The 13,495-nt window shown below is 46.4% G+C and overlaps 1 protein-coding gene across 2 annotated transcripts in view; it reads left to right on the top strand.

Moving 5' to 3' along the window:
• The window catches only part of NEURL1 (neuralized E3 ubiquitin protein ligase 1), a 102,055-nt gene that overhangs the window by 68,300 nt on the left and 20,260 nt on the right, over nt 1-13,495 (top strand). For both annotated transcript variants that reach the window (XM_078151077.1, XM_078151078.1), the window contains exons 2-3: nt 4,558-4,799; nt 5,309-5,630. In XM_078151077.1, coding sequence (XP_078007203.1) covers nt 4,558-4,799; nt 5,309-5,630 — 564 coding nt within the window. The remainder of the gene's footprint in view (nt 1-4,557; nt 4,800-5,308; nt 5,631-13,495) is intronic.

Below are 13,495 nucleotides of genomic sequence, written 5' to 3'. Positions count from 1 at the left end.
CTCGAGGCTGAAGGTTCCCCACCCCTGTAGTGCATTGTAAATGCGGAGCAGAATGAGAGGAGTATTGAATTGAAGGGTCAGAAGGTTTGAGTTTACTCGCCAGTCCTGTTACAGCATTAACTCCTTGGGTCACCTCAGGCAAGATGCCTTTACTCCCCTCCACAACTAGAGCCCCAAACTTTCTCATCTTTTCCATGAAGTCATTGGAAGAGAGCATCTCCGAGGCCCCTTCTGGCTCTGAATGCCATTCCCAGGTGGTCAGTAAACATAGATGGGGCAACTCGTAGACACGGGAGAGTGAGACAGAAGGACACGGGATAAGGAATAACTTTTGTTGGGTGTTAAATGCTTGGCCAAGGGCAGTCACACCTACTTTGTACAACAGCCCTATGAGGTAGGCAGGGCAGAGTGGGGGGTTGGGGAGAAGTTCAGAGAGAGTTTTCCATTGTGTCAGCAGAAGCTCTCCTGCTTCCCTTCTGGGTGACTCCATCCTCCCCCTTTTCCCCCTTCCCCCCTCCCCCCCAGCTGCCTCTGGGAGCTCCCGGAGACTTGTAAAGCTGTCAGTGCTAGTGAGTCAGGGGAGGGTGGTCCTTCCCCTGTGGTGCAAAGCAGCTGAGTGAGTTCCCCGGGGAGCAGGAGGTGGGAGAACATGTGTGTATTGGGGGGAAAGGGGAGATAGGGTGCAATGAGAGCCTCCCCACAGCTCCTAGAATCGGATTTAGAGCTGGGAGGAATCTTAGAAGCCAGGCATAGCCCAGGGGAAGGCTGTAGCAAAGACCTGGACACCATGGTCAGGCTGCTTGGACTACTTAGAGCAATTTCCCAATGTGGCTTGAGAGGGCTTTTCTGATATTACTGATCCCGGATCCAGAGCATTATTTCCCTCTTCTCCTTAGATCCCCATCCTCCCCATCCCCTGCCTCCTCCACCCAAGCTCTAGCTAAAGCCCTGCACATCTCATGAAGCTTTCCCACACTGCTCCAGTATCCTACAGTTTAGCATTTTCCTCTCACTGTCTTGTGTTGGTTGAGAGCATCAGCATGGCACTGTAGAAAGAGCACTGGATTTGGAGTGAGAGGACCTGGGTTCAAATCTCAGCCCTGCCGATTATGGTCTTTGTGACTCTTTTCTCGCTTGGCCTCTGTTTCCTCATGTGTTAAAATAAGGGGTTAGATTAGATGGTATGGAAGGTCATTCCCAGTTCTAAATCTACGATCCCTGTGTGTGAGTCCTATCAACTAAGCATGACAGGGGGCTTCTCAAGTGACTGTGTCCAGTTTTGGACACTGCTCCCTGTATACCCTAGCTGGGGTTGGGGACGGGGAGCCTGCGGTCTTGAGGCCACATGTGGCCTTCTACATCCTTTTGCAGTCAACAGACCTCACTTAAGTATTTAGAAGGCCACATGTGGCCTCAAGGCCACAGGTTCCCCACCCCCACCCTAGTTTATCCTAACTATCTGGGCCTCAGTTTCCTCATCTCTAAAACAAATGAGTTGGACTAGATCAAAAATGCTTAACCGGTAAACTTATTTTTAAAATATTTTGATGATAATATTTGTAATAAAAAAAGAGTGCTTAGTGTAGTGTCTGGCACTCTTTCCTTTTTCCTTTCCTTCCGCTAACTGCGTTTCAGTATAATTGGCTTTCTTTGGAATCCTACGTATTTTCTATTATGCATTTAAAATATTTTTTTTTCTGAGAAGGGATACATAGACTTCACCAGATGGCCACAGGGAGTCCATGCCATGAAAAAGGTTAAGAACCTCTGGACCAGGGGCAGCTAGGTGGCGCAGTGGATAGAGCACTGGCCCTGGAGTCAGGAGGACCTGAGTTCAAATCTGACCCCAGACACATATCCCTCACTAGCTGTGTGACCCTGGGCAAGTCACTTGACTCCAATTGCCTCACCCCCCCCCCAAAAAAAAAAGAACTTCTGGACCAAATGATCTCTATGGAACCTTTAAGCAGTGTGGGATAGTAGTTACAACGCTGGACTTGGAGTCAGGAGGACCTGGGTTCAAATTCTGCTTCTGACACTAGCTATGTGTGGGACTATGGGCAAGTTACTTAACTTCCCTCACCTTCAGTCTCCTCATCTGTAAAATGGGGATAATAATACCCATAGTGAGGCTCAAATGATGTATTGCAGGTAAGGTGCTTTATAAGCCTTAAAATTCAAATGCCGTCTACCAGATATTTTAGTTCTGGTTTTAAATCCTGTGATTGCCTTGATTCCTCCTCCTCTTTGGTTTTTGCAAAGAATATTGACGCTTCTTGGGGCCCTGTGCCTCTCAACAAGAAATAAGTTGCTCCCCCCCGCCCCTTGAGGTTTGGTCCAGAGAAAGGCCCTGGCAGGCATAATTGGAGGTGGCTGATCCAGAAAAAATCCATGGACCAATTGATACATACGTAGGTAATCCAGTCTCTTAGATTATGTGGGAAGAGCATGGGCTGACGGCCAGTGAACTCTGGGCTGAAGGTTTAGCATCAGCTCTAAAAGGAGGCAACCCAGAGAGGATGCAAAATGACGCTGGCTAGATGCAAGATAGCTGGCTTCTTTCATATAAGGCAATGCCCCTCCTATCTGTCCTCATGGACAGGAAAAATAAACTATCTCAAGGCGTTTTTCCTCATTTTTACCTTAAATTTCTTCATCTCCTGAGACAAACTGGCAGTGAACATATAGGCTGAATGAAAGGGGATTTGCTTTGTGCCTCAGGTTCGAATGACTATTAGGTTGTAAGCTCCTTGAGGGCAGGGATTATCTTTTGCCTTTTTTTTGATATGCCCAGCACTTAGCATAGTGCCTGGCACATAGTAGGTGCTTAACCAATGTTTGTTGATTGGTTAATAGAATATTATTCTTAGTGGGCCTGGGGACATTGCTGTCTAACAGTGAGGATGCTTACAAAGACTGCCTTAAAACTGAAAAGTATCTTAGAGATCAATATCATGAAGAAAATGAGCCCCCAAAAGGGAAGTGACTTGTCCAAGGTGACACAAGGACTTTGTGGAAGAATATGGAGTAGAACCTGGGGGCCCTGGTCAGATGTGCTTTTTATTACATGTGCTGTGGGCAGCTAGGTGGCGCAATGGATAGAGTACTGGACTTGGAATCGGGAAGACTCATTTTCTTGAGTTCAAATCTGGTCTCAGACACTTGCTAGCTGTGTGACCCTGGGCAAGTCACTTAAACCTGTTTGCCTCAGTTTCTTCATCTGTCAAATGAGCTGGAGAAGGAAATGGCAAACTACTCCAGTATCTTTGCCAAGAAAACCCCCAATGGGGTCACAAAGAGTCAGACAAGACTGAATGACAACAAAGGGGTGTGCTAGAACCAAGTCCAATCAGCTTTTCAGAGTTGATTGTTAAATCTTCAGTGTCAGCATTTATACCACAGATATTGACAAATGCTACGAATCAGGGCTTGGTTTATTGTTTTGTTGATTGTCTAGACTTCAGGAAGTGATAGGGAAAATGTTAATAACGCATAATAAACTGAAAAGTGTATTGTGCCTACACTTTCCCTCTCCCCTCCAAGAGCCAGTTCTTTAAACATTAATCAGCACATCATACTGACTCTCTAACAAGAATGCCTGTACATTTATAGAACACCATGGACTTTCCTATTATAAAAAATATATGTATTTTTTCCTCTTTGTGGGAAATGTTCATCTAATGTATGCCACTAGATGATGAATGAAAATGAGAAGGATCTTGGGGATCATCTGACATCATGATGCCTTCATTTTACAGATGAGGAGACTGAGGCCTAAGGAAATCAAGCTGATTTGCCCAAGGCGTACCAGATTCTCAGATTTTCTCCCTAGCTTGACCAGGCTGGAAGGGAAAGGGCTATTTACAGCACTGATCCCACTCAGATTGGCCCAGGAGTTTTGGCTGCTCCATTTCTCTGGTCCTATCAGATCCCTCTCAGATAAACTGATGGTTCCCTGTTCCTGAGGGCTCGCCATCTTTAATGATAAATTTAGCGTGGACATCTAATCAACATAGTCCACTGCAGCTCAGAACTCTGAACTAAGAGGTCTGCCATCCTCAGCCTCCATGGCTGCAAGGATTGCAGGCGTGTGCCAAGGCTACCATAGAGTTTTGAAAAGTGCTTTCAAATTCACTGTAGGAGCTCCATCTACAAAATGGAAACTTGTTTTGTACTACAAAGAATTCACCTTTAATGGGCTTTTGGTGGTGGTTTTGGTATTGTATGTGGGTGGGGAGCATTTGCTCAGTAAAAGAGAGGTATGGCATTCGTAAGTGTAAGAGAAAGATAATGGCCACAGTATGGATAATGGTGCTGGGGTTGGTGGGGATGATGATGAATATTGAATGAATGATGACTGATGGTGGGTGGTGATGATGATGGTGATAGTGGTAGTGATGGCAGTGACAGTGATGATTGGTTGATGGAAGCAAAGGTGACAGTGGATAGTGATGATAGTGGTGGTTGCCTCTATCACATAGACTGTTCTTGGGGCATGGATGGCATCTTGGTGGCCTTTTGACAATGCCCTTTCATAGATGACTCATTCCCTTGCAGATTCTATCGGTGGCCCCTTCCCTGCCTCCTCTCACCGATGTCACCACAAACAGAAGCACTGTCTGCCAACGCCCCAAGGCGGGAGCCTCCCGGCCACACCACTGCTCTTCCACCCACATACCAAGGGCTCCCAGATCCTGATGGACCTCAGCCACAAGGCTGTGAAGCGGCAGGCTAGCTTCTGTAACGCCATCACCTTCAGCAACCGGCCCGTCCTCATCTATGAGCAAGTCAGGCTAAAGGTGGGCCCATTTCCTGGACCCTCAAGCACTATCCTCCTTGTTCCTGGTGCCTGCCTCCTCCCTTCCTTCACTGCCCCATCCTCTACCTCCTCCTTACCTTTGTCTTCTCTAATTCCTCTCTTTCCTTCTTTCTCAGTCATTCCTTCCTGTTATACCTAAAGAATAGGGGAAGATGGCAGAGGTGGGGAGCAAATCTGGGAGGTCTCAATCCAAAACAGGGGCAGGCTAGATAAACCCTCTGCTCTGATAGGCTCGAGAGGGGAAGATTTCTTGGAGGAAGTGTATTGGAGGGAATCTCAAGTGGTTGTTAAAACACTAGGAGTAAGAGCAGGGTTTCCTTTCTCCTTTCCCAGTTCAGATGTGGAGCCATGTAAAGTCTGCTAAAAGGGTAAGCTATGCTAAGGTCTCTCTCTTTCAGGAAGGTCACCTTGATTGATCAAGCTGGGGATTGGGGAAGGGAGGCCCTATATGAGTCTGAATTGAGTTGTCTCTCCCTGTGGCTTCCACAGATCACCAAGAAGCAGTGCTGCTGGAGTGGAGCTCTGCGACTGGGCTTCACATGCAAGGATCCGTCCCGAATTAACCCAGACACACTGCCCAAGTATGCCTGTCCTGACCTTGTATCCCAGAGTGGCTTCTGGGCCAAGGCATTACCTGAGGAGTATGCTAATGAGGGCAACATCATCGCCTTCTGGGTGGACAAGAAGGGCCGTGTATTCTACCGGGTCAATGACTCTGCCGCCATGCTGTTCTTCAGTGGTGTCCGAACTGCTGATCCCCTGTGGGCCCTGGTTGACGTCTATGGCCTCACAAGGGGTGTCCAGCTGCTTGGTAAGTCCTTGTTCCCCCATCTTCAACCTGTATCTTTCTCCGCCATCACCCACCCAGGGCCAAGGTCTTCAGAGCAGACCTTGGATGTTCGGTAATGACGGTAGTAATAATAATTGTGTGCTTAGCTATGTATAGGCATTCCCTTCTCCCACCTTCTTAGCATCATTAATTGATTCCACCAAAAGACAAGTTTAAGTGAAAACGGAAGTCATAGGACTACTAGTTCCACAAGAATAATCTTAGCAATGGATAATTGGCCAAATGATATTACATGAGGTTTTTTGCCATTATGAAGAAGTTTAGTTATAATATTGGAGACAGTTAGATGGTAAAATGGATAGAAGACCAGGCTTGGAGTCAGCAAGACCTGAGTTCAAATTCAGCCTCAGACACTTACTAGCTGTGTGATCTTGGGCTTCATTTTGTTTGCCTCAGTTTCTTCATCTGTAAAATGGGGGTACCTCCCAGGGTGGTTGTGAGGATCAAATGGGATAATAATTGTAAAGCACTTGCCATAGTACCTGGCACATAGTAAATACTACATGTTTATTATTATTATTGTTAACGTATCCATGTTGTTATTGTAAAGCAAAATGGCATTGACCTTGGCCAACACTATGGGAGGCAGGCCTGAAAAATGCTCTACAGATTATAAAGAGCTTTTGCCGGCATTATCTCACTAGCCTCAGCATCAGTAGGAGAGGTAGTCAGGAAAGGGATTAATCCTGTCATTTTAAAGATGAGGAAATTGACATTTAAATCAATGAAGTGACTTACCTAACATTACTCAGCTGCTCGATGGTTGGAATAAGGACTCGAACCTGAGTTTTCCAGCGCCTGCTCAAGCCTTTTTTCCAGTACGTCACAACTGCCATCTGTGGTCCCTGGATCCCTTCCCATTTCCTGCTCCCTCTTTCCTGCAGCCAGCTGTCTGTATAAAGTATCTGGGAGGGGAGGAGAGGAGGCCAGCAGCATGTGGTTGATTAGGCCAGGTAATTAGGGTGATAAAGGCAGGACACACGAGGCCATGGAAGGAGATAGGGGTGAAAGATCACTGGGCAGCCTTGGCAAAAGAGAATTTTCTCCCTAGGGAACAAATTCAAGGCCCCGATCTCCTGTGCCACACTAGGGAAGACACAGGGTCACTAAGGCTATTACAAGGGTTCCCATCTTGTTCCCCTTCTCCACACCCCAGGCAAGGAAGGAAAAGATTCATAGATTCCTTTAAGCCCTAGAATAACTCGGCTGTATGGAACATTCAAGCTTGTAGTGACCCTTAGAGATCTTCTAACCTGTCATTTTACTAAGGCCCAGAGAGGGGCAGTAACCTTGCCTGTGACTCCCACTCCCTGGTTCTTTCCACTTGACCCCAATGTGTATGAGTATGTGTGTGTGTAAGGTGTGTATATATGTGTGCATGACTTTGTCTAATTATACATACGCACATACATGCATTCAAGCCCATGAGTAAGAACCTGCCCATTTTATACATTGAAAGTCAGGATTTGCCTTGCTGCAGAAAAGAATTTTGTTTAGGCCTTATAAAACACAATGGAGCCAACTTAAAAAACAATAAATGTGCTTCAGACTTTCAAATTAGTGAGGTCAGAAGCACAGAAAAAATATTTTTAAATGCCTTAATTGAATGAATAGACAGTTAAAGATAATGAAATTAATAACAATAAAAACCTTCCCTTTTTTTGAGAGTCCCAGAGATAGTAAAAATATTTCATTAGCATAGTGGCTGGGGACTGAGCTTAGCATTTCTCCTGCACAGTAAATGTGTTTCTTAATTATTTTTAGTCTTTTCTGTTTTATGGAAGCCCCAACCTGAGGTCTACTTTGCATCGACAGTTTGCAGACAGGTTGGATGATGCAAACAGGCAGCTTACTACAGTGGAAAGAGACAACATGGGGTTTGAGTGTCAGCTCTGCTTCTTATGGGGCTGGGCACATCATTTCTCTGAGCCTCAGTTTCCTCATCTGTGAAAAAGGAATGAGAACACTCCTACTACCTACTTCGTAGGGTCGTTATGAGAAAAATGCTGTGTAAGCTGTAATGTGCATTAGAACTTTGTTTTCCGAGGCAGCATGTGATCCCCCTTCTAATATGTTACATGTGTGCGTCTGGTGGTACATGCCAGTTATACCTTGTGTGCACAATTTGTGACATGTTCTGATTACTAAGCTATCTGTTATGTGGAGACTGAGCATCTTATTCTTGCAAAGGCTTGAGTTAGTCCTATGGAGAGGATGGAATGAGGCTGGAGAAGCTAGGGAAGAGAGCCAAGCCTCCAAGTTATGGACCCAGGCTGGGCCAGAAGGCCCTACTTAGCTCTGATTCAAGACCGTCTTAATTATGTGTCTCTGAGTCCTGGCATCATCTCCCTCTGAACATGTGCATTTCTCAGCTCTGTTTCCTACAGGCAGCCTAGAGTATGAGGCTTTTTTCCGTAGCTCGTGACCATCCCTATTCCCTCCACTCTGTGGGCATCCCTGGCCATGTCCCTGAGCTCTCCTGAAACTGTTCACAGCCATCATCCTTCTCTTATGGCACAGAGATCAGACCAGTGCTGAGGAGTGGGCGAGGGGGCTCAGGGAGTGACCAGAATGAAGAGGGAAGGGTTCAGCTGAGACTCTGCAGGCCCTTTGTCTGTCTGCACTCCAAAGTCACACTGCTGACTGAAGCTTCTGCTCTGTATAGACAGCCATCATTCTGGCTATATCTGAGATGATATTTGTAATATCTGCATTTAGCAGAGTGCCAGGCACATTGTAGGTGCTCAATAAATGCTAATTTCCTTCCTTCCTTTCTTCCTCCTTTCTTCCATCCCTCTTTCCCTCCCTCCTTCCTTTCTTCTTTTTTCCTCCTTTCTTCCATCCCTCCTTCCTTTCTTCCTTCCTTTTCTTCCTCCTTTCCTCCATCCCTCATTTCTTCCTTCCTTCCTCTTTTCCTCCATCCCATCTTCCCTCCATCCCTCCTTCTCTCTCTCTCCCTCTCTTTATTCCTTTCTTCTTTCCTTCATTTTTTTCTGTGTGCTTAGAGCCAGAAACAAAGGGAGTCACTTCCCTATCCCTTGGTCCCATCAGGGGGTACTCTGTATTAAAGCTATAGGCTGCCTCAGCATTCATCCATAGTTTCTTTTGGCAAGCATTTGCTGAGTGCCTGCTGTATACTCAGTCCTATTTTCAACTGTGTAAGGGGAAGAACAACAGAAGAAAACACAGCTTCTGCCCACAAGGGACTGACAATTTAGCAGCGAGGCAAGACACACACATGAAATACTTGTCACCAGGCAAGGTGGTTTGTGATCAGAGGCCAGCCGAGCTTTCTAACTCAGCACTATGGGAGTTCAGAGGAGGGGAAGAGGCAAGTGTTTTGCTTTTGATGGAGTGAAGTGGGAGTCAGGAGACCCAAGTTCTAGAGCTGGCTTTCCAATGTGACTTCCTCTTTCTGGGTCTCAATACAGTGAAGTAGTAAGAGTGGGTGATCTCTAAAGCCTCTGCCAACTCTTAACATTTAGTGTTAGCAAGGAAGCCTTCCAGGGCCTTCCTGCAAGTGGAGGCCTTTAGCTGGGCTTCGAGGAATGGGTAGGGTTTAGATGGGGGATAGAGGGGAGAAAGATACTTCAGGCCCAATGAAAAGCACACGCATGGGTGCAGACGCAGAAATGAGCCTGGAATTCATTATAATAATAACTCATATTTATGTATAAAGTTTTAAGGCTTCTCAAGTCCTTTCCTTACAACAACTGTGTGAGGCAGGTTTTGCAAGGATTAGTATCCCCATTTCACAGATAGTGAAGATGAGGTTCAGAGAAGTTGTGATGTGCCCAAGATGACACAGGTTAGTAAACATCAGAGTAAGAACTCCAAGATCAGGCCAAGCTACCATGCTAGAGTGGAGGGTACATGGTAGTGAGCAGTGTCGGGGTTAAGGCTGGAGACAGCAGGACTCAGGCTGGGGAGGGCCTTGAATAACAAGCTGAGACATTTAGACTTTATTCTGAAGGTGATGGAGAAGCGGTGAAGATGAAGGCACTGAATGGAAAAAGTGCTTCCTTTACTGTGTACTGGATATTCTGTGCTTCAGGGTTTGCTGGCACTGACCATTGGGGACAGGGTTCAGATGAGTGTATTTCTATGATCTTTAAGTCTGAGTTTCTTGGACTCTCTGGAACTGGTCATGTTGGGGAATGAAGGCTCTCTCTCTCTCTCTCTCTCTCTCTCTCTCTCTCTCTCTCTCTCTCTCTCTCTCTCTCTCTCTCTCTCTCTCTCTCTCTCTCTCTCTCTCTCCCCCTCTCTCTCTCTCCCCCTCTCCCTTTCTCTCTCTCCCCCTCTCCCTCTCTCTCTCTCCCCCTCTCCCTCCCTGTCTCTGTCTCTCTCTGTCTCTGTCTCTCTCTTTCTGTCTCTGTCTCTGTCTCTTTCTCTGTAATCAAAGTTAAGTGACATGCCAAGGATCATACAGCTAGTAAGTGAGGGTCGGATTTGAATTCAGGTCCTCCTGATGCCAGGGCCAGTGCTGTATCTACTGCACCACTTACTTCCCCTACTTTCTCTTTTTTAAAAAGAAAAAATGCTCTGGGGGAGCTGACTCCTTTCCTTATGTGACTATGGGTCCTACAGTGGAATGCAGTGTAAAGGTAGGGGCTGGGGCTTGCAAGGGGCTTTTTAGTCAGAAGCTGTGGTGAGGTGATGTACCTGTAAACCATCTCCCCAGAAAGCTCTGTCCCAGCTCCTCCTCCTACTCTCTCTAGCTCAGCTCCTCAGCTCCAAAAGGGAGAAGGAATTTCAGCTCCTCATAAAGTTTTATTGGCCATAAGTGCTGGCCTCATAGTTGAGATGAAGATCTCTAATATAGCACCCTTGTTTGCCCACTCCTGCAGGGGCAGGAGGGAGCCAGAGGTGGAGGATGGGGGAAGGGAGCAGTAATTCTAAATTCTAAGCAGAGGGTAAGGGACATGCTGATCACTGATGGCAGAGGCTCCTGGGGCCAGCCTGGTCCCTTTATTCTATAAAGGTGGGCCATGGGGTATGAGGGAGTATCCCAACCCATGTCTCACAAGGACCTGAAATCATCTCACTCCATTTAGCTGACTTAGAATCATAGAATGTTAGAGATAGAAAGGCTCCTATAGATTAGGGGTTCTTAACCTGAGGTTGGTGAATTTTAAAAATTGATTAAAATTTTAAAAATTGATAATTATACTTCAAAATAAGTGGTCTTCATTGTAATACTGTTTATTTTATTTTCTGAACTTAAACACTATTCTGAGAAAGGCTTTATCAGATTGCCAAAGGGGTCCCAGTCACAAACAAGGTTGAGAGCTCCTGCTAGACCATTTAGCATCTTTAGAACTCTAAAGTGCCATTTTTTTTTACAGGTATTTGGAGGGGTTTGGGAGAGCTCAAGCAAGTTACTGCTTCTATTCTGCCATCTTGGCTCCACTCCTCTTGAGTTCTTTATAAGCTGCAGGGGGCAGCTGGGTGGCTCAGTGGATAGAGCCCTGGGCTTGGAATCAGGAAGATTCATCTTCATGAGTTCAAATCTAGCCTCAGACACTTACTAGCTGTGTGACTCTGGGCAAGTTATTAACCCTGTTTGCGTCAGTTTCCAAATCTGTCAAATGAGCTGGGAAGGCAATGGCAGACCACTCTAGTATCTCTGTCAAGAAAACCCCAAATGGGGTCATGAAGAGTCGGACAACAATGACAAATGGCTGCAGAGTGCTTGAGGCATAGGTGAGCTCCTTTGACAGATACAGAAACTAGAACAGAAAAGCCACAATATGATATGCCCACAGGAAGCAGTTGAGCTTTTGTGATAAAACTCTGGCCAAGCCAGGTACATACTGGTCCGTTGGCCTTGACTGTGGGAAGTAAGGGAAGGCTACCTGGAGGAGGTAGGACCTGAGTGGGGCCCTAAAGGTTGGATAGGAGAGGAATGAGAGGAGGGAAATGGAAGGCTCGAGATGGAAATGAGATTTGAGTAGAAAGGGAAAATCTCTATCCCTTTTCCCTAAGGGTCCTCTAGTGCCAGTCCAGGTACCAAACCTCTATGTTCTACATGTATTCTTTAAGGAGATTGGGGAGGTGGGGCTGTGTGTCTCTGACTTTTGCTCTGGGACACAAGCCAGAGCTCCCTGGAGATCAAGGCATCCTATCCTTTCCTAGGAGAACACTCTTCCCCTCCTCCCAGGTCCTCCCCACTCCACACTCCTACCCCTGTTCATCAGGGACTATGTCTCTCCAATGCCTGGACTCTCTTCTAACCGTTAGTTGGCCTTTCCTCAGACTACAGCTTTTGTGTAGTTTTGTGGGTCTGGGATATAACCTGTCTGAGAGGCCTTGGCAGCTTAGTGGTCATGTGATGAGGCCGAGTCATGAAAAGGGTAGGTGAAGAGGAGCCCCAGAACCACAGTGACTTACCATCAGATTGGGTGCCCTACTGTGGGAGAGCTCAGCCATTAGGGGACCACTACTGTGAGCGAGAAGATATAGTTCTGGGTGGTCTGAGGAGGGAGACTTGACATCTCACCTCAATCCCACCCCTACCTCCACCCCACCTTGCCCTGAGGGGTAGACAACCCCCTCCCCTTTAGGAACCGACAGTCTATTTGGGGACATAGGGACTCATTTGAAAACAATACCAAACTGTCGTAGAGAGCACTGGACTTCAGGTTGGAAAGATCTAAGCTGGAAGCCCAACCTCAGATGCTTATTAACTGTTTGACCCTTGGGCAAGTCACTTAACCCCTCTCAGCCTCAGTTTCCTCATCTGTAAAGTGGTGATAACAATAGCACTTACCTCACAGGGTTATGTTATGAGTATCAGACAGGTAAAGTACTTTGCAAACCTTAAAGTGCTTACCTAAATGTTTGCTATTTTGAAAGGGATAGGAAACGAAACCTGTGATTTCATTGGGATAGGGAGCTCTTGGGTGAAGAAACATAACACTTCTAGTATTAGGGGATTGCCTAGAGCCCTAAAGACTAAATGACTTATTCAGGTTCCCATAGACAAAGGTGAAACTTGAACCCAGGTCTTGGTGGCTCTCTGGCTGCTACTGTATATAACAGATAGGGTTACCAAAGAAAAAATTTTTTAAAAGGCGAACAAACCACCTGTCTGGCCATAATGGGTATATGTCTGTGTACATATACGTATGTATGCATATCTTAATAAGAAGCAACGGACATGTAGAATAAAGTATTGACCGTTTGAGTAAAATGTTGCTGGTTATAGCACCTAAGTCTTCTGGAAGTTCAGAAAAGAGGAAGATCACTATGAGTGTTTACTCTGGGAGTCAGAGGCAGCTTTCTGGAGGCATAGGGTTGACATGGGATAGGGTAGTCAGCGGTGGGGTTGGGTAGAGACAGAATATGATGTAGACAAAGGTAGGAAGGAGGTATGAATAAGGGTGATAGCTGAGAGTGGTGAAGCTGGAAGGGGTGTGTGTGTGTGTGTGTGTGTGTGTGTGTGTGTGTGTGTGTAAGGAAGCTAAAAAGTTGGGAGGAGGAGATACCTGGCTCTTAGGCAGGCATGATGAAGAAATCCAAAGGAGAAGAGCCAGGTGGAAGTAGAGAGATGGCTGTCCTGGGCACCCTCCATAAAGGGAGGTTGGGGAGGAGCTCTCCACTCAAGGCTCCCTTCCAACGGTCCTCAGGGCAGAGGGTCCTGATGAGTGTGAATACCAAGGCCAGTGTGATCTTGCAGGATGATGAGGTTTCAATGGGCATGATGAAAAAGTTGCAAAGACTGCATGGGGGTGGGGGGGAATGAAGAGGAGGCTTGCTAGTGTTTGGCACATTACTTCTTCCTCTTTTACTTCTCACTTCTCAGGGAGACCCCATGAAGGCGTCAT

This window comes from Phascolarctos cinereus, unplaced genomic scaffold (genome assembly GCF_003287225.1).
Source record: "Phascolarctos cinereus isolate Bilbo 61053 unplaced genomic scaffold, phaCin_HiC Scaffold_3;HRSCAF=262, whole genome shotgun sequence".
NCBI classification, from domain to species: domain Eukaryota; kingdom Metazoa; phylum Chordata; class Mammalia; order Diprotodontia; family Phascolarctidae; genus Phascolarctos; species Phascolarctos cinereus.
This window is presented reverse-complemented; position numbering and strand designations above follow the sequence as displayed.